The 19,087-nt window shown below is 41.8% G+C and overlaps 1 protein-coding gene across 2 annotated transcripts in view; it reads left to right on the forward strand.

Moving 5' to 3' along the window:
- Positions 1–19,087, forward strand: part of ZFYVE1 (zinc finger FYVE-type containing 1) — a 38,557-nt gene that overhangs the window by 14,734 nt on the left and 4,736 nt on the right. The window contains exons 5-11 of one of the 2 annotated variants that reach the window (XM_060261962.1): positions 39–145; positions 7,608–7,716; positions 8,141–8,238; positions 8,346–8,463; positions 10,684–10,854; positions 14,327–14,531; positions 16,021–16,134. In XM_060261962.1, the coding sequence (XP_060117945.1) occupies positions 39–145; positions 7,608–7,716; positions 8,141–8,238; positions 8,346–8,463; positions 10,684–10,854; positions 14,327–14,531; positions 16,021–16,134 (922 nt within the window). The remainder of the gene's footprint in view (positions 1–38; positions 146–7,607; positions 7,717–8,140; positions 8,239–8,345; positions 8,464–10,683; positions 10,855–14,326; positions 14,532–16,020; positions 16,135–19,087) is intronic. The other variant, XM_060261963.1, reaches the window with a different exon arrangement.

Raw genomic sequence — 19,087 nt, forward strand, 5'->3', positions numbered from 1 at the left:
TAATTTGATGTTGTGACTTTTCTTGCACTCTCCTACAGGCACTGAGTGATCGGTTCAGTGGTGAGATCCCAGATGATCAGATGGCTCACAGCTCCTTCTTTCCAGACGAGTATTTCACCTGTTCCTCTGTATGTCTCAGCTGTGGGTAAGTGGATGCAGATCTGTCAGTGACCTCTTTGCTTAAGAATATATTGTTCATTGTGCTATAAGGTTTGTAGTACCAAGGACTTCATCCAGTTTTGAACACAGTTCTCTTAAAGTGTGCGTTCAAAATTTGACTGCTTTTTCTAAGCAATCCATTCATGCTAAAAATGAGTCGCAGGGATGTCTGCAAAAAACAAAAAAAAGAATTATATTAACAATCTTATCTTATTTATTACATGTATTTGAGTCCCGCCTTTATCATGATTATTGAGGCAATATAAGTGGACTTCCTAGGTGGTCTCAGACCTGCTTGGCTTCAGGGAGGTTGCTGCATCACACCCTCAAACTGTACTTTGGAAACACTGTTGAGGAAATTCCAGGGCTCACTTTTCAAACAGATTTCTACATGCCTTCTTCCTTGTGTTCTTGGAAGATGCAGGATGCATACAATATCTGAAAAGTGCTTTTGTTTGACATTCTGCACTTGCTGCTTATTCCTGGTCTGTTGTCTGGTCTGTAGACTGGTGGGCATTCAGTTGTTCTCACACCTTACTGTAATTTCACCTCATTCCTTTTGCCCCTCTAATTAGTGTTCATGGCAGTAGAACTGCACATTAACCTTCAAGAAGCAAACAGTGAAAGCAGTGGCCTTCCAAAATCTTCTCCTGTGGATGCTGCTGCCAAATTGTTGTGATTTTGCCATTGTCCAGTCATTGTTAATTCCTTCTGTGCCCCTTGCAAAGTTTTTGTTCGTTTCTTTCCACGTTCATCTTCTCCATTATACTGCTGAATTAGATCTCTGTATACCTTTACCGTCTCATTCTTTGGTGATAGTGATGGTCTTTGTAGTTTTAAGAATGTTTGAAGAATAAAGGAACAGTTTGAGTCCAGTGACATCTTTTTTTTTTTTTAACTCAAAATTTTTATTTTTCAATAAACAACACTTTTCAATACAAATACAACTTAAATTCAAACACTGACACAATGTATAGGGAGAAAAGAAAGGGGGGAAAAGAAAAAAAAAACCCTTGTACTACTGCTCCAAACTCCACAGCCAAGCTCAGAGAACCCATCAAAGAGTCTTTAAATTAAAATAAGACAAAGTTTAAATATTTCTTAGGCATTTCATTTTTTTTGGATGAGTTAGCATTTATATAATAAAAAAAATAAACCATTTTTCGATGAAATTCTCCCCTGCTTTGGGATTATCATTAAAAATAAGTTGCGACGCAATTTTATCCTGAATAACTATTTCCCACACTTTCTGAAACCAAAGGGTAATTGAAGGAATTCTTGTAGTTTTCCAATATTTTGCTAACAGAGCTTTCCCAGCCAAAATTAAAAGAGAAATAAGTTCTGTTTTTTGTTTGGTGTAATTATTATTCGGCCAGTAATTGAGTAGTATTGACTCAGGAGTGCAAGGAATGTGTTCATTAGTGATGGCTTCAATTTTGTTTAGCAAGACTTTCCAATAGGCCTGTACTTTCGGACAGAACCACCAACAGTGGGAGAAAGATCCAATCTCACCACATCCCTTCCAACACAGGGGAGTGAGGCCTGATCTAGCATGACTCAACGATAAGGGAGTTAAGTACCACCGTGAAGTGAGTTTGTACTGTTGAAGCTTAAAGTTGGTGCATCTGGATTTGCATATTGAAGAAGACCAGATGTTGGACCATTGTTCTGCGGACAAGTCAAGGAAGCAGTCCTTGTTCCACCTCTTCTGCTGATTTGACTCTTGTGACCAGTTTTTAAAATTTAATAAATTATAAATTTTTGAAATCACACCTCTCATATTTGAGTTTTCATTTAACACTAGTTTTTCAAAAGAATTCAGATGGTCTGTAGATAACATGACAAGAATTACCTTGTGCAGAGTGTCGTGGAGTTGATGGTATTCATACCAGGGTATAGTAGTTTTATATTTGGACTCTAATTGGGACCGGGTAAGCATTTTCCCTTTTAGACTAACATCTGCAATTCGTATAATGTTGAGCCGTCTCCAAGTTTTAAAACTACTCTCAGAAGTTCCCGGAGGAAACCAATGCTGGCCCCAAAAGGTCATTATCGGAGTGGAGGGTTGAACTACGGATGCTCTGAAATTGTCCCATGTCTTCAAAGTGTGCCCTAAGAACGGGTTAGTTAGCAATACTTTGCTCCTCTCAGCCCTGGAAATCCAAAGGAATTCCCTCAGATGTAGAGGGTATATACTGGTTGACTCGATTTGGATCCAGGGTGAGTGGCTTACCTTCTTTGCATAAAGCAAAACATTACGTAGCTGAGCTGCCACATAATAGTTGTTCAGAAGCGGTGCTGCCAACCCTCCCTTATCTATTGGCCTGGATAAAACATTATATGAGATTCTAGGTTTTTTATTATTCCAAACGAAGGAAGATAGGCATTGCTGCCAGGACTTCATATCCCTGTTAGGAATAGGTAGATTTTGGAATAAAAAAAGAAATTTGGGAAGAACAAACGTTTTTAATACATCGATCTTTTCAATCAGGTTGAGCTGTAATTTTGCCCAAATAGCTAGCTTGGTTTTAATAGATGAGACCAGCTGTTTAAAGTTGGCCTCGAACAATTTAGACAATTCTAAAGGGATATGAATCCCTAAATGACGCCACGATCTAGACACCCATTTAAAAGGGAAAAGCTGCTCTATTTGTAGATAGATGTCGGGAGGCACATGAATCGGGAACAACTCTGATTTAGACATATTAATAGTTAAACCTGAAAATTTCTTAAATAGGGTTAAAGTTTTCATTAGTTTTGTTAGAGATTGCACCGGGTTAGTCAAATAAAAAACAGTATCATCGGCAAAGAGACTGATTTTATGAGAGGTGCCTCTCACTTCAATGCCTTCAGTTTCAGGATCTGACCTTATTAGATGTGCTAGTGGTTCCAACAAAATGGCAAATAGAATTGGAGAAAGTGGACATCCCTGACGTGTACCCCTGGTCAACTGTATTTCTTCTGATCTATAACTATTGATAGTTAGTTGCATTCTAGGATTTTTATAAATAGCCGCAATTGAATTAAGAAAGTTTGGGCCAAAGCCCATATGATTTAGGACCGCTTTCAGGTATTTGATTTCAAGCATGTCGAACGCTTTCTCCGCATCCAGTGAGAGAATTAATGAGGTTAATTTAGATGACTTTCCAAAGTGTATTAAATTAAGAGTTTTCCGGATATTATCAGAGATAGAGCGACCAGGGATAAACCCTGCTTGATCTTCATGGACATAGGAACAAATAATTTTATTTAGTCTACGGGCAAGTATGGTTGAAAATATTTTAAAGTCGTGATTCAATATTGAAATTGGCCTATAAGATTTGGGGTTCTGTTTATCTTTTCCCTCTTTATGAATCACGATCATTTTTGAGTCCCTCCATGAGTCTGGAAGGGTACCCGATTCCATAGCCAAATTACATGTTTTCAAGAGGGGTTGCAACACTTCAGAACTAAATTTCTTATAAAATTCTATCGGAAGCCCGTCTTTACCCGTAGCCTTATTGTTTTTAATAGACGAGATTGCTTCCATAATTTCTGATTCCGAAATTGACCTGTCCATGAAGTCAGAGTCCTCTTTTGATAATTTCCTGTCAAATTTAGTATTTTTTAGAAAAGTTTTGAAGTCCAGGTCATCCTCAATAGAGGAGGAATATAGGGCGGAGTAGTAATCCTGAAAAACCTTGGTGATATCATGAGGTGTTACACAAGTTTCTCCTATGGGTGAGCGAACAGAATGGATTATTGTAGATGCACTCTTTTGATGTAACCTAAACTTCAAAAATCTCGGAGATTGTGGAGTTTTGGTAACAAATTTTTGTTTAAGATACAGTAATTTTTTTTGTATGTCAGAGGTTTCTAGCAGCTCCAATTTATTCCTTTCCAATGTTAGTTTTTTTAGCAATTTTTTTCCACCAAATTTAATATGCTTCTTTTCCAGCTCTGCTATTTTAAGTTGATGCTCTTTTATTTTGGTGCACCTTTCCTTATGACAGGCTGCTGCAATTGAGATAAGACTACCCCTAATTACAGCCTTAAATGCATCCCAAATAAGTTGTTGAGAGACTCCACAATTTCCATTATATAAAAAATATTCTTGTATCGATTTCCTAATTTTCCCACACACACTCTCTTTAGAGAGAAGTAGTTTGTTTAGAGTCCACGAGGGTCCTTTATTATCAGTACACAAAAACTCCAATTCTCCTGACACTGAAGAGTGGTCAGAAATATTTCTTGAACCAATATCAACATTATGGATAGACTTTAGAAGCTTTGGCGAAACTAAAATATAGTCAATCCTAGAATAAGAGTTGTGCACATGGGAAAAGAAGGTATAATCCCTTGCTCCCTGATTGAGTGACCTCCAGACGTCCACCACATTGAACGATTGAAAAAGATCAGAAAGACCAGTCTTTTTAAGTAACCTGAGTTTAGTCGCACTGCTACCCGATCTGTCAAGAGAAGGATCCACAATGAAGTTCAGGTCTCCACCGATAATGAGTTCCCCCTGTTTAAATCCCATCAGGTCAGCAAAGGTGTCCTCCAGGAACTCCAACTGCCCACTGTTCGGAGAGTAGATAGATGCAATAGTTATCAAGTGACCGTTTAGCATACCTTTTACAAATACAAACCTACCATTAGGGTCAGCTTTTATGCCTTGCAAACTAAATGATGCGGTTTTAGAAATTAGAATTGCTACTCCCCTCGCTTTTGAAGACCCAGTGGCCTGAAAAATCTGGGTAAACCATTTAGAGCGTAGTAGTGGAGTAGCAGTGACCAACAAAGACCAACAAAGTTTTATTCGAAGTATAAGCTTTCATGTGCATACACACTTCTTCACATACAATGGAAATTACCAGTCCATACATATTGGTAGAGGGTGAGCAGTGAATTAGCATACAAAATAATGAAGATGTTTAATAGATTCAAGGTCAGAACAGGAACAACAAGGTTAGTTTATATGGTTACCATTTGTTTGGGTTCAATTCTGGGGGGGAAACATAGTGAGGGAAATAAATATGCTAAAATTGGAAATTGATGGGCAGATGTATCCTTAATTGTGGAATGCTGACAGTAATTAACTAAGACCCTGCCATTACGTTCCAGCCATCTCCTCTGAAGCACGGAGTCAACCTTACAGCATCTTCTTTGAAGTGGGGCGATTGGCTGTGTAGTTATCTCCCTTGTCCCCAGACCAGAGAAATACATTCCAATCTACCATTACAAATTATATTGCATTCTACTATTCATTACATTACAAACTACTATTCTAATATATTATTCCAAATAAGAAATAAAGAGAATGTATGACCCTTCTAGGAGATTGGTGAGAATACAGATGTAAGAGCTGAATGAGGTTAACAATATGTAGTGAGATAAGGAACCAATATCCCTGTTAAGTCCTGGGGATTCTATTGTTCTGACTGTTGTAATAACTCAACTCAGCAATTTCCCTTTCTAGTCTGCTCTTAAAGTCCCTTTGCAATGAAACAGGTACTTTGAGGTCACCCCTTGAATGTCCTGGGAGGTTGAATTTCAGTACAGATTTCTCAGTCTTGTGATTCTTTTTGTTTGTTTCTGGTTTTTGTGTTTTATATATGCATGTGCATGAACCTGAAAGACAAGGCAATCTCTGGTTCATTGTCAGGTTGATGGTTCATGAATCTCTGGTTCATTGTCAGGAAAGATTCGTTCCTGAATGTGCAGAGGTAATTCCTTTATAGTCTTGTTTCACTTTGTTGTATTCCTGTGTGGGGTCTGAGTCTTAAAAGCAGTATTTGAGAGTTGTCTTTGAGCTTCCTAGCTGTAGTCTAATCTATTCATGATGACAACAGCTCCTTTCATTATAATATCTGGACTGTTCCTGAGATTGTCTGTGGCCTACTGTGAAGCAAGAAGGTTGACAGCCCTTCAGGTCACTCAGGGAGAGTGCACAAATGGTAGCTGCTCTCCAGTAGATTGTGTGATGGTATGTTGTGAAGATGCTGCTTGTTCCTTCTTGTTCTGTTTTTGCATATGTTGAAAGTACTCCTTCAGGTCCCCGCAGAGCTGAATCATCTGTGTCGATTGGGTAAGGCAGAATGAAAGTCCATGTGAAAAAACTGATTCCTCTGCTGGGCTGAGTCTGTGCTGTGACAGGTTGACAATAGTTCATAGTTCGTAGGATAAATGGATTGCAGAGGATTCTTAATTCTCAGTCCCTTTGGTGTAATATCCAGGTGTTGATATTTTGTAAGAAAGGAAATATCAGTCTGTACTAGAGCAAGCTTCTTTGTAAGGTTGATGGAGTTCCATTCTATGAAGTAAGTCTGCTGACTGCATCGCCTGTATGGGTGAGCATGTGGTGGGTGCTGTGTCCTGCACTGGCTGCCTATAGAGTACTGGATCTGTTTCAAGGTGTTAGTTCTGACTTTTAAAGTCTTACGCGGCCTGGGATCAGCATACCTGTGGGGCCATCTCTTCCCATATATGCCCATAGAGGTCACTTTGCTCGGCCTCCCAAGATCTTCTGACCATCCCCAGCCCAAGAGGTGCCTGTCTTGCCTCTACCAGGGCCAGGTCTTTCTTGGTCCTGACCCCAACCTGGTGGAATCAGCTCCCTATGGAGATCCAGGCCCTACCTGGCTTGTTAGCCTTTCGTAGGGCCTGTAAAACGGAGCTGTTCTGCCAGGTTTTTGGATGAGGTGGAGGGCATCTGTTCACTAGATTGGTTGCCCTCCCCTACTGTACTATCCTACTGCGCTGTTTGGCTGCATCGTATTGTTATACCATCTTGGTCCTGCTGAACTATTCTGTTGGACTGAACATCGTAATCGGTTTTTACTGTTATACAGTTTTATTGTTATGTTGATTTTATTGTGATTTTATTATTCATGTTGTGCTCTGCTCTGAGCCTGTATGGGGAATGGGTGGAATATAAATAAACAGATAATTATAATAATAAAAATAAAGCTGCACCAAATGTTCACTTGTGAGCAGTTCCTGCTTTGGTGAAGGGAGGGGTTAACGGAAATGTTTTTCACACTCTCCTCCAAAACTTTCCTCATTTCACTGTAGCCATTCATTGCCTACTAGCAACTGTCTATGTGCCATACATTCTACAAAAGAGGAATTACTTTTTTCTTGAACATGATCCCACCTAACTGTAGATCATATAGAAAGTACTATGATGCCAAAATACGATGTAGCCAACTGGCTTTTGCTGTGTATTGCTTTCTGCTGTCATGCTAAATGAGCGTGTATACTTTTCCCTCTTTTTCATACTTGATGAAATCTTTCATTCCCCCCCGCCCCGGTCTCACACGCATACACAGGAGGGAGATTTACTGACTCAATGACAGGAGGAAAACTCTCTAAATGAGCCTCAGTCCAAGTTACTGTTGTTCTGAGATTTGTTTTGCTAATACCCAGGCTTTTCTCTGAACTTTTCTTTGCTTGATTTGAAATTCCAGGTGTGGATGTAAGAACAGCATGAACCATGCAAAAGAAGGGGTTCCTCATATAGCCAAGAGTCGCTGTCGATATACCCATCAATATGATAACAGGGTGTATACCTGCAAGGTCAGTGGAGCAAGCAAAATGGGACTCCAGGAGCTGGAAGATGCAGGGGATTGTACAGAAGCTACAGGAGACATGTATAACTTGTAACCCAGCAAACTGATTGTGGTCCTTCATCCTGTCAAATTCTTGACACACATCCCCTCTCATTTCTGCAGCCCCAGGCAGGCAAGAAGAAACCCCCAAGAAGTATTGCACCCTTGATGGGTAACAAGTTAGGCAGTTTCTGTCTTGTGCTTAGGAATGGTAAAATTGCAGCCTTTTCACCCTTTTTATGTTGTTATGGTTTTATACAAATGTTCACATTATGGGATTTTCAGTTTGCCGCCATTTGGAAAGTAGTTTATTGGAAAGCATACTTCCTCTTCATGTGCATACAAAAACTGTCCTTTGGGATTTGAACTTTAATGGATCTCTTCCATTCCAGGCCTGTTACGAACATGGGAATGAGGTTAGGGTGGTGCCAAAAACATCTGCTTCCACTGATTCCCCTTGGATGGGCCTTGCCAAATATGCCTGGTCAGGGTAAGTATGGGGGTGCAGAAGGACTGTTGTCTTCCTTTCTTTATAAACCCCTGTTCTTGTCACTTGTTGAGGTGTTCTTGAGTGATTGTCTTTTTTCCTGGCTGCAGGTATGTGATAGAGTGCCCCAACTGTGGAGTTGTGTACCGCAGTAGACAGTACTGGTTTGGGAACCAAGATCCTGTGGACACCGTAGTGAGGACAGAAATTGTGCACGTCTGGCCAGGAGTAAGTCTGTTTGTGTGGACTAGTTATTTTTCCAAGGCCCACAGAAACAAAGTGTTCAGACTGTCACAGTGATAAGCTTTCTGTCCCTTAAGTGTTAAACCGTGCCATTCCAGAGGTTGTTACTGGAATGGGTGTGTGTGTATCTCCTAATATTTGGGGGGATATTAGCTCTTAAGAAGACTTCGGCTTGCGAGAGGCAGTAACAGGGGGTCGTTACACCAGTTGTCTACCAGGATTGTTCCTTTGAGAACTCTCAGAAGACTGTTGCTTAACCAAGGGAGGTTGTTTTATTAATAGAAAATATTAAAGTAATCCACACATACAGAAAATAGATTTGTACTGAAAACAAACATACAAGTTTAACAGAAAATATAGGGGTGAGAGGGATATAGCAGGGATTGGGGGAAAACATAGTTACCATTCAGAGGTCCAGGAGTCCATGAAGCAGAGGATATGAATATGGAAAGTGGCCCAAACAGAGTTTGGGGGTGCAAGACAAGACACAGACACAATGGGAACTGCTAGTCTAGATATAGGCTAAAACATTACCTGGGAGGCATGCTGATGTACCTGCCCACTAAAACAATGTACGGATTAGATTAACTGGGAGTAAAATGATATGCTGGGGAATGCTGAATGGGGCTCCTAGGAAGAGACAAAGAAGTTGCCATAATTATATCTGTGTGAGAGGGTGGGTTTCTGGGTGTAAACATGGACTGTAAATGTCTCTTGGTATAATTTGTACAAGAAGGTAAAAATGCTAATGTTTGCCGATCCTAGATTGCTGGGAGAAAAGGCTACCCAGTGGTGGGGATGTACCATTAATTAAAGTGACAGGATTAGGAAGGGAGGATCCAAAGGTGTTGAGCTTTTGTGTTAAGGAGGAATTTTGCCTTTCCTGTGGTCTCCACAATAGTTTTGTTTTAGATGGGGGGGGGAAACTTGTAGCCTGGAGACACCCTACAGCCACCTCCCAAAATAACAAGCATAGATCTGTCCTTTAGCTGCCATTTTGTTTAGTCCTACTCCATCTTGGTTTATACTGTACACTTCCAGACCTCACTCTGGCCCATTCCTGGGCCAAGCAAATCTGGCACGTGTACTATGAAATAATTGGAAGTGGAGGGTTGTGAGGGATGTCTTTTTCCCAGTGTACCTTTGCAGGGTTGCATGGGGGCCTTACAAAGTTGTCAAAGACACTGCATGTCCGGACGTTTAAAAGCTTAGCTCCACTTCGAAACATGGATTAGAAAACCCAACAAGTCTCTGTTTCCCAGATAACACAAGTATTTGCTGTATTACACAATCTTCTTGTCTCCTCTTTAGAGCCCAACTTTTTTTGCCTAGGACATGGATTTCAAAGCAAAGTGAAGGGTGGATTGGATCCTCCTACAAATGAAAGTTTTCAGATGCAGATTTTGCCCCTGTATTTCCTGAAAAATTGTGCAGAGTACCACTTGACTTGGGGACTGCAGTAAGGAGGAAGAATTGGATAAAAATCACTACCTTTTATTCATCCACAGGGGAGCAACTATGGCTCAAGGCTTCCTCAGCTCATGCAAAGGGAACAAATTTCACTTGTTCTTTCCACTTTTTACTGCAACTCCCCCTTCCTTTGCTGTGTAATATATTATTAGGGTTTGTAGAATCTTTCGGGCTCAAGTGCCGTGTTCTACTGGAGAAAGTTTTTCTTCCAAACGTTTCGTTCTCGGCTGTGGAGAACATCCTCAGTGGCGTCTGGAAGAAAACGTCTGGAAGAAAAACTTTCTCCAGTAGAACACGGCACTTGAGCCCAAAAGATTCTACAAACCCTAATGATGTTACCAGCTGTGAAAACCTGAAATCTTTGATATATTATTCTCAAGAGTCCCCAAGTCCTCTGAACAGGATTTTTGGGAAAGTGAGGAAGAGCCCCTTCCTGCAGTTTGGAAGTTAGAATCCAGTTCAGGGAGCACAAAATATGTTGGAACCTTTTATGTCCTCAATTAGAGCCATTATTTTGAAGTCCTCAAAAGAAAGTTGCATCATGTTGCGAAGTGTCATGGTCAGCAATGAGTCTTATTTACAAGGACTCCACTTGAATCCAGTTGCCCCAGTAAAACCATCCCTGGTCTCCACAGCATGGCATACATCTTCCTATGTTTGCTTTTTAATTGAGTGTGGCATATCAGAAGGAGGCTTGCATGATTAGATTGTACTAAGTGTTCATTTTTGTTGCAGACAGATGGATTTCTGAAGGACAATAACAATGCTGCCCAGCGCCTCATAGATGGGATGAACTTCATGGCTCAGTCAGTGTCAGAGTTGAGCCTGGGACCCACAAAAGCTGTGACATCTTGGCTTACAGATCAAATTGCTCCAGCCTACTGGAAACCCAATTCCCAGATTCTGGTATCTAGCAGCCACTATACTTGCATGCTGATCAGAAACCTGCCCCTATTGCCCTGACCTAGATAGCCCAGGCAAGCTGATCTTGTCAAATCTTGGGAAACTAAGCAGGGGTGACAGTGGTTAGTCCTTGGATGGGAGCCTGATGGGAGGCAGAGGCAGGTTTATTTAGCCACCTCCCTGAATATCCTCCAGACCCCCAATCGGGGTCAGTTACCTGAGGTTGACACGACTTTCAGATGCAGACACATGCACACACACACACAAACACACATGAAAAATACAAAAAAGCAAAAAAAATAAAGAAACCTGCTCCTATTTACATGATAGCATATTCATTTTCTACAATTTCTCCATGTCCCAAAATGATGACAGTTATGGTTTGATTTGATCGTATTTTGTGTTCTAAAAATCTGTTGCCCTCAGTGTTTTGTAGGCTTACAGATAACTGCTTGCCTGGGGAGAGTAAATACGCCCGGACAAGGCAGTCCTGTATGCAGCCTCCCATATGAGTATTCTTTTTCCCCTGTTTCCCAAAGAGTGAGAGAAACAGCTAGGCATTCCATATCTAAAGCTACATGATGGTGGGCTCTTTCCTCCTCCTTGGATAAGCAGGAGGGGCGGGGGGCGGAGAACTGCTACCTCTGGAGCAAATGCTCTGTCCTATGTAGGACAGAAAAAGAAATAAAAGGAGAGACCTGCCAGGCTTGGTGCATTTGCTAGCTGGTTAAGTCCCGTAGTGTTGCCTGCTTGTTTTCCTATCCCTCTCCCCCTGCTGAAGAGAGAGGGACAGAAAGACAGTGTTATTCCTGGCAGACCTGTTATGTTCTTCAGCTGGACTGAGCCAGCCATTTAGCCACTTTTTCCTTTTTAGCAAGAGAGCATAAAAGCCCATGGTGTATCTTCATAGCAGGAACTAGGTGGCCATGGCCACTATGATGATCTCGCCCTCTTCCCTCCCTCATGTGCAGGATTTTCCCTTCTATCTTCTTTATTTATTTATTTATTTATTTATTTATTTATTTATTTATTTATTTATTTATTTATTTATTTATTTATATTTTGACTTATATCCCGCCCTTCCCACCGAAGTGGCTCAGGGCGGCTCACAACACATAAACTTACATAAGTTTATCTTAAAAACATTTACATAGTAAGGATTAAAACAATAAATTAATAAAACATAAGACATAAAAACCAGCGGTCTGTTAAATGCATTCTAATTCTTGCTGAACAGCCCTTTTATCTGTTTTCTTCTTATTTGTTTGTCTGTGGCTGTCCCACCCAGTCAAGATGGATGGATGGATTCTGTCCCAGCCCAGGGAACTGAGGGAAGAGACAAAATCACCTTCTTATATTCTGTTTTTAAAATAGCATGAGAGGCTTTTGAGGATTCAAAATAAACAAAATGTTTTAAAAGTCAGGAATCAGGTGTAGGATGTATGAGGTGGAATTACGTATAGGATGTGTGAGGTGAACAGATAATAAAACTGAGGCAGCTTTGTAGCCAGATAATTTGTTGCCAACAAGTAAGTGTTTCTGCTGTTCAACAAGGTCTTTAAAACTTTTATGTGAGAAGCTTTCTTTTCTGCTTAAACACTCACAAATAGGTTCCTGAGTTTCACCAACACGTAATGTATAGAAGGCAGGAACATACAACCAAGTTCCCAGAATCCTTCTTTATACACATATCAGGGATTATTCCTCTTTTTTGGAAGCTATTTCCATTCTTAACTAGGCAGGGATCACTTCTCTTTATTAAAAATAATTTCTCTTTTGGCTTGAATGAGAATCCTCCTCAATCTACTCTCTTAGCCTCCTTCCCAGTCCACAGTCGCTGCTTAACTATCTCGTCTTCAACTGTCAGTTCGCAACTGTCATTTCTTAACTGACTCTCTCAACAGAATTCCATCTGAACAGCCTGTCACTCAAAGGTTCTATGATTCTGTTAGGCATTAAGCCTTGACAGTCCATCACAGCCACAATGTGAGACAGGATATTGGACTAGATGGACCACTGGTCTGATGCAGCAGGACTTTTTGTATGTTCTTAATGCTTCCTGGTGGTCTGGTTTCTGTTTCCTTCATGCTTCCTGGTGGTCTAGTTTCTGTTTCCTTTACCTCTGAAAGGGAACAGTAATCAGTTGTGTTTCTCAGGAGAAAGAGCTCAGCATCAGTGTCAGCTGTCCATCTCTCATGGCTCTCTGTACATATTCCTGAGCTGGAAAGGCCCAGCTCTCTCATGGCTCTCTGTATATATTCCAGAGCTGAGACAGTTCTGACTCCCTCTTGAATTCTGGGACTGGGGAGAGGCAGTATGTTGGGGTGAATGGGGGAGAGAATATTGCGGAATCTTATGCTAATGAATCAGATAATAGGTGACCAATATTGCCCTGCTTAATTACAAGACTCATGTTAAATGATAACCCACTGCTGTCTCTGTAGAAACCACTTTAATACAATTATGAGACTTTAGCATGAAACACTCTGTCTTGATCTCCTTTCTTTGGTGTGCTGTTTCTGTATTTTACGTGAATTGTCTATCTCTTTCCAGTGACTGGTCCACCTACTTGCTAGAAGTACTAGCTTCCATGATCCAGCATTGGTGTATATAGGCAATCTGAACCCTTGGGCTCTGATTCTACATGTTGACAGTGATGGTGAATCTGACTCTTCCTGTTCAGGTTTAGTGAGCTAGAAACTGGGTAGATTGGAAATACTAAGGTGACACAATTACGAGCTCAACCATACCAACTAGAAAAGCTGCAGGTGTAAATTTTTATTCCTGCTATTGTGTTTTGATTTTAAAAGGTACCCACACATGGAATGAATTGCATTCTGGCATCTGGCTAAAAGAGCACCTATCTGGTGGTGGGGCTTGTGTATTTGTTCTATATTTGTGGCACTAGTTGGCACTGTGTATCAGGCCTGTACAACATCTCACCAGCCATGCCCTGGGCCTTAGTCAGTGCTTGGCCATCTCCTGGTTTTCAGCTCCCAGAGAGACACTAAAACCAGGAGGTTTATTGAATCTCAGGTAAATCACCATATGTGGCTGCATTCAGCTTCCTGTTTTGCAAAATGTGCAGGTCCCTGCCATGTACAATGTGACTTGATTGCTAAACCCAGAGCCAGCAGCTGCATTGTAGACCCTTACAAGACAGTTGCTCATTCTGAGCCTTATGCATTTGCACTCAAAGAGGTAACATCTGGGACTGCAGTAAATGCTAATCGCTGATTCGTATGTGTATACATCCCCCTGAATTCTCTCAGGAGACGAAGTTATTGGTATTTTCAGAATGAGATCATTTGTCTTTTAGGGAGGGATGTTTCTCCACAGTAGTCCTACAGACATCATAGTGTCACTATTTAGATTGGTCCGTTGTGAGACCGAAAATATCCCATATCCTTCCTTTGTTTTATCATATAAACCAAAGAAGATAACCCAACAGGTCCTTTTTGTTTGTTTTTTTCAGAACTGCAAAAAATGTGGCATATCATTTAAAGATAATGACACTAAACATCATTGTCGGTCATGTGGTGAAGGTTTCTGCGATGGTTGCTCATCCAAGACCCGCCCTGTTCCAGAGCGGGGCTGGGGACCCACACCTGTGCGAGTATGTGACAACTGCCATGACAGCAGAGGTGTTCAATTAGGTAATCCAGTTATGACCATATTAGGTATGTGAATCAAGGAGGCTCCTACAGCTTTCAGTTAGGGTATTGGTTAGGCTTTTAATGATGGCTGTTGTCATCTCCCCACTGAGAACAAACTGTAAACTGGTCCTCTAGGTGTTCTTGGCTGCAATCACAAAGAAGGGGCACAGTGCACAGCAAAACAGTAAAGAAGCAGAACACAGGACTGCAAAGATTTTATGAATAACTTGGTTTCCAAATTTCTCAATGTATTAGAATATAAATATTATTTCTCAGAGGAAACTACTCAACATATAAATTGAATTCAGCCAAAATCCTGATTTCTTAATCTCCTCCAGTTAATTCCAAAGTAAATGTATTTATGCAACAGTAGTAAGACAACATACCATTCATGTTTAATGGTCCTAAAGAATAATATACATAGTGTGTGCCTTCTGCTAAGGAAGAACATTTATGACTTCTCATCATTCTAGTACTTGAGTTGCTCCATTATTTACAGATGCTTTCACTGTGGCTGCAAATTGTTCTAGTTATGTAACATGGCACTTCAAAGTGTGTCAGAGAAGCTTGAATGTGAATTAAGATGAAGAAGAAAATAATAAAGGCTTGTTTTTAAAATAGGAAATAACACTTGATCCTGGTATCCTGAATCCACAAACATAATGTGCAAGAAATCTCAAGAGTGCTAACCACATACTTTAGTTGATTTGTCTGTGGTCTTACAGATAATACTGCAGTCATCTTTCCTTTTCCAATATTAATGGGTCAATTGTTATTTACACAGTTTCTTATTCTGAGATGAAACAGGTGATTCAAGAGCTTCTAATTTTGATGGATTCTCCTGTGTGCGTTTGGCTCACTTAAACCTCCGTTTACCTAAATTTTGTACAAACCAGATGTCTAAGCAGATACCTCAGGGCAACCAATCTGCTATTCATGCAGTTTGATTTAGATCCAAGATGTATATTTATTAAACTGCTGGGAGGATACCACCCTAGGTATATGCCTTGTCTACTTGGCTACAGTTTAGACTCATGAAGAATTTCTAGGGGCTGACAAGGAAAGTAAAAGTGCATTTTAAGTATGGATTGGGCCTCTGAAAATGTCTACCTCCTCATCCAGACAGATGTCAATGCATTTGGCCTGGGCTCTTTCTGAAAAGTAAAGCAGGTTTGAGCAAGAATATGCCCAGGTTGGGGAAAACCTGGAAATTGGACCATGAGAGGATGACATTGTGTGGAAGCTCAAGAAAACAAACCAACAGCAAAAGCAGAGAAAAATGTTTATATGAAAACAGCCCCAGGGAGTTTTCTAGCTGATGAAGTCTCCTATATTTCAACCGGGCAGTTATTTTATAGTTATGCATTTATACATTATTATCCCTCTGCAATATTAACCACTGGCTGCTGGTGACTAGCACTTTCATTAGGGGGCATCAGTGTCTTTATAAACTTTGAAATAGTCAGGCTGAATGTGTGTCTTTCGACTCTGAACTGCAGTTTCTGTCACACAGATGTGCCCGAAGCTCCAACAGATGAGGAAGGGGGGACAGTGATTGCCAGGAAGGTTGGTGAGGCTGTGCAGAACACTCTTGGAGCTGTTGTGACTGCCATTGACATCCCATTAGGTAAGTGTTATTTCTCTCTTTAGAACTTTTTTGCCTTCTCAGTTCAAAAGGTGGATGCAGAATTGGGTTTTTAGAGAGGTAGGATTTGGTGAGGTAAGGGAATACTCCAGTCAGGGTTCTGTGAGTGTTGTGATTTTTCTTCCTAGTTGCAGTTGGCAGCTCAGGTTGTCCTAAATGTGCATCTTGCGTGTATAGTAGTTCTTAAACACGGATCCCCTTTACGCACAGGTGCATGGGAACTTGTTTCCCATGCAGATGGGATTGTAATATGTCCTGTGAATGCTCATCTATTTGGGCAGGGTTAGTCAAATAGACCTTTTGTACCAATCAGTAACTCTCTGAGAAGGAAGGTGCAAGTAGGGTGAGATGGATTCATGTAAACTGGTCTGACAACATGGTAGTGGAATATTGAGGTATTCCAGCCATGTGGAATGAGCACCATTGGCAAGCATCTCCCAACAGCTTTGTATTTGGTGGTTGATGGTTACAGTCAAGATAAGATAGTAGCAGTTTTGAGATGTTCCACCTATAACAAAAAACCAATTTGCAAGGCAGTATTTTTGTTCGTATTCCATGCATGAAATCAAAGAAAAAGACAAAGCCTAGTTTGCCTAGATCCATAGCATAGTTTATAGTTTCGGAAAGTGAAGATTTGTAGAAAAGCCGAAGTTTTCTCAACAGACCAGAAATTCTGCTTCTTTATTGTTCTGATTGGAAGAGGTTATGATGTTGGTCTTTTGTACACTTCCATGGAGATGTCTGTGGGGGTGGGGTTTCCGATGAAGTCAAACAGTACTGGACCTGACCTGTTGAGAGGTCAGATGTTGGAAATCAGCATGAGTGCTGCCTTCCTCATTTGGTGTAGTGGTTAAGAGCGGTGGACTCTAATCAGGAGAACCAGGTTTGATTCCCCGTTCCACCACATGAAGCCAGCTGGGTGACCTTGGGTCAGTCACAGTTCTCTTTGAACTCTCTCAGCCCCCCCCCCCCACACACAGGGTGTCTGTTGTCGGAAGAGGAAGGGAAGGTGGTTGTAAGCTGCTCAGAAAGGGTGAGGTATAAAACTAACTCTTCTTCCTCGTATCAGAAGGGTAAGTGCTCATATGAGAAGCCTCACAACATGGTATATCTTCTTGTTCCTGGGTCTGGTGTGATATGATATGCTTTGGGTTGCATCCTAAAGTGGACTTACGGGAAGCTTATGCCTAATGTCAACTTGTTCATTAATCCTTTATAAAAGCACACCATGAGAATTATGTGAACTTTCCTATAGACTTGATAGTGTTACCAATTCTGTAACACTAGATAATTAATTATTTATTGGTCTTTTAACTAGTTTTAATTAGCTACGTTGTTATATTGCTGGCAAATTAATAGATGAGGATTAGGGGTAGAGGTTTTAATTAAGGAGCCAAGGGATTTATTGGTTTATTAATCTTAGCTAAGGAGTTAGTGGGAGTTGGTTGAAGGACTTAAATTTGAAATTAAATTAGAGAATAAATGGATTGGTAGTTGGCATTTGTGATTAATTAGAATATAAGAACTAAAAGAGGTTAGAGGTATCTTTACCACCAGCTGTTGAACTGGTGCCCACCAGGAGTAGATGATTGGCCTGGGGATTCCGGTACTCCTGGGGAGGGGAAGGTATGACGGTGGGAACAGGCAGATTTATAGGCGAAGGGGACTGAGACGTAGTGGTGCTCGGCCACCTTCCAGCCTGTGTCCCATCCCGATAGTGACAGGTAGTGTGGCCAGACAAATGTACTCGCCTCCGTCACTGGTGTTATGTAATGCCAGGTCCATTAATAATAAAACCATGACCCTTCGGGATTTCCTGCTGGAGCAGGATGTGGACCTGGCTTGCGTGACCGAGACCTGGGTGCGGGATGGGGAGACTGTGGCTCTCTCCCAAATGACCCCCCCAGGATACTCGGTCTTCCACCAGTCCCGGACTAGCGGGCGGGGGGGGGAGGAGTGGCGCGGTTTATACGAGAGGCTTACTCCTCCAGCGTTCTCCCGGCCCCGGAGATTCCAGGCGTGGAATGTGCCGGCCTGATGTGGGATGTTGGGGAGGGGTTGGCAATCTGGCTGGTGTACCGACCGCCTAACGCACCAGCTAGCGCCTTACCATCCCTGATGGAGGCTGCGGCGGGCTGGGCGTTGGAGTACCCTAGGCTATTGGTCTTGGGTGACTTCAACGTCCATGCCGACGACGCGGCTTCCACTCAGGCATTGGACCTAGTGTCATCCATGGCGACACTGGGACTCTCCCAGGTTGTTACAACACCCACTCATCAGGCGGGACACATGTTAGACCTGGTCTTCGCGACGGGAGTTTTAGTGGACGATATTGCTACTATAGCAGTGCCATGGTCGGATCACTATGCCCTCAAGGCTCGTGTAGAAGTGTCACCCCAAGCCTGTTTAGGCGGAGAGCGTATTTTAGCTCGCCCGCGGAGCCTGATGGACCCGGAACGGTTCCTAACAGCTCTACGGGATTCTTGGCCCACTGGCGACTCCCTGGATGGCCTGGTAGAGTCCTGGAACGACAGACTCTCTACGGCCATTGAGGAGGTCGCACCTAGGCGCCCTCTGCGCCCCCGTTTGAAGCCGTCACCTTGGTTTAACCAGGAGTTGCGGCAACAAAAATGGGGACTCAGATGACTAGAGAGACAATGGCGGCGTACTCGAGACGAAGTGACTCGAACATCCTATAGAGAGAGTTTGAAATCCTATGAGATGGCAGTCAAAGCCGCGAAGAAAACATACTTTGCGACTAAGATTGCGTCCGCAACTTCGCGCCCGGCACAATTGTTCGACATAATTCGGAATCTTACGACACTGCCACAAGGCAGACCAAATTCTATTGAATTGGAGATTGGCTGTGAGGCTTTTGCGAAATTTTTTGCGGATAAGATCGCGTCACTCCGCCCCGACCCCCCCGCCATATTTG

This window comes from Heteronotia binoei, chromosome 21, assembly GCF_032191835.1.
Source record: "Heteronotia binoei isolate CCM8104 ecotype False Entrance Well chromosome 21, APGP_CSIRO_Hbin_v1, whole genome shotgun sequence".
Classification (NCBI taxonomy): domain Eukaryota; kingdom Metazoa; phylum Chordata; class Lepidosauria; order Squamata; family Gekkonidae; genus Heteronotia; species Heteronotia binoei.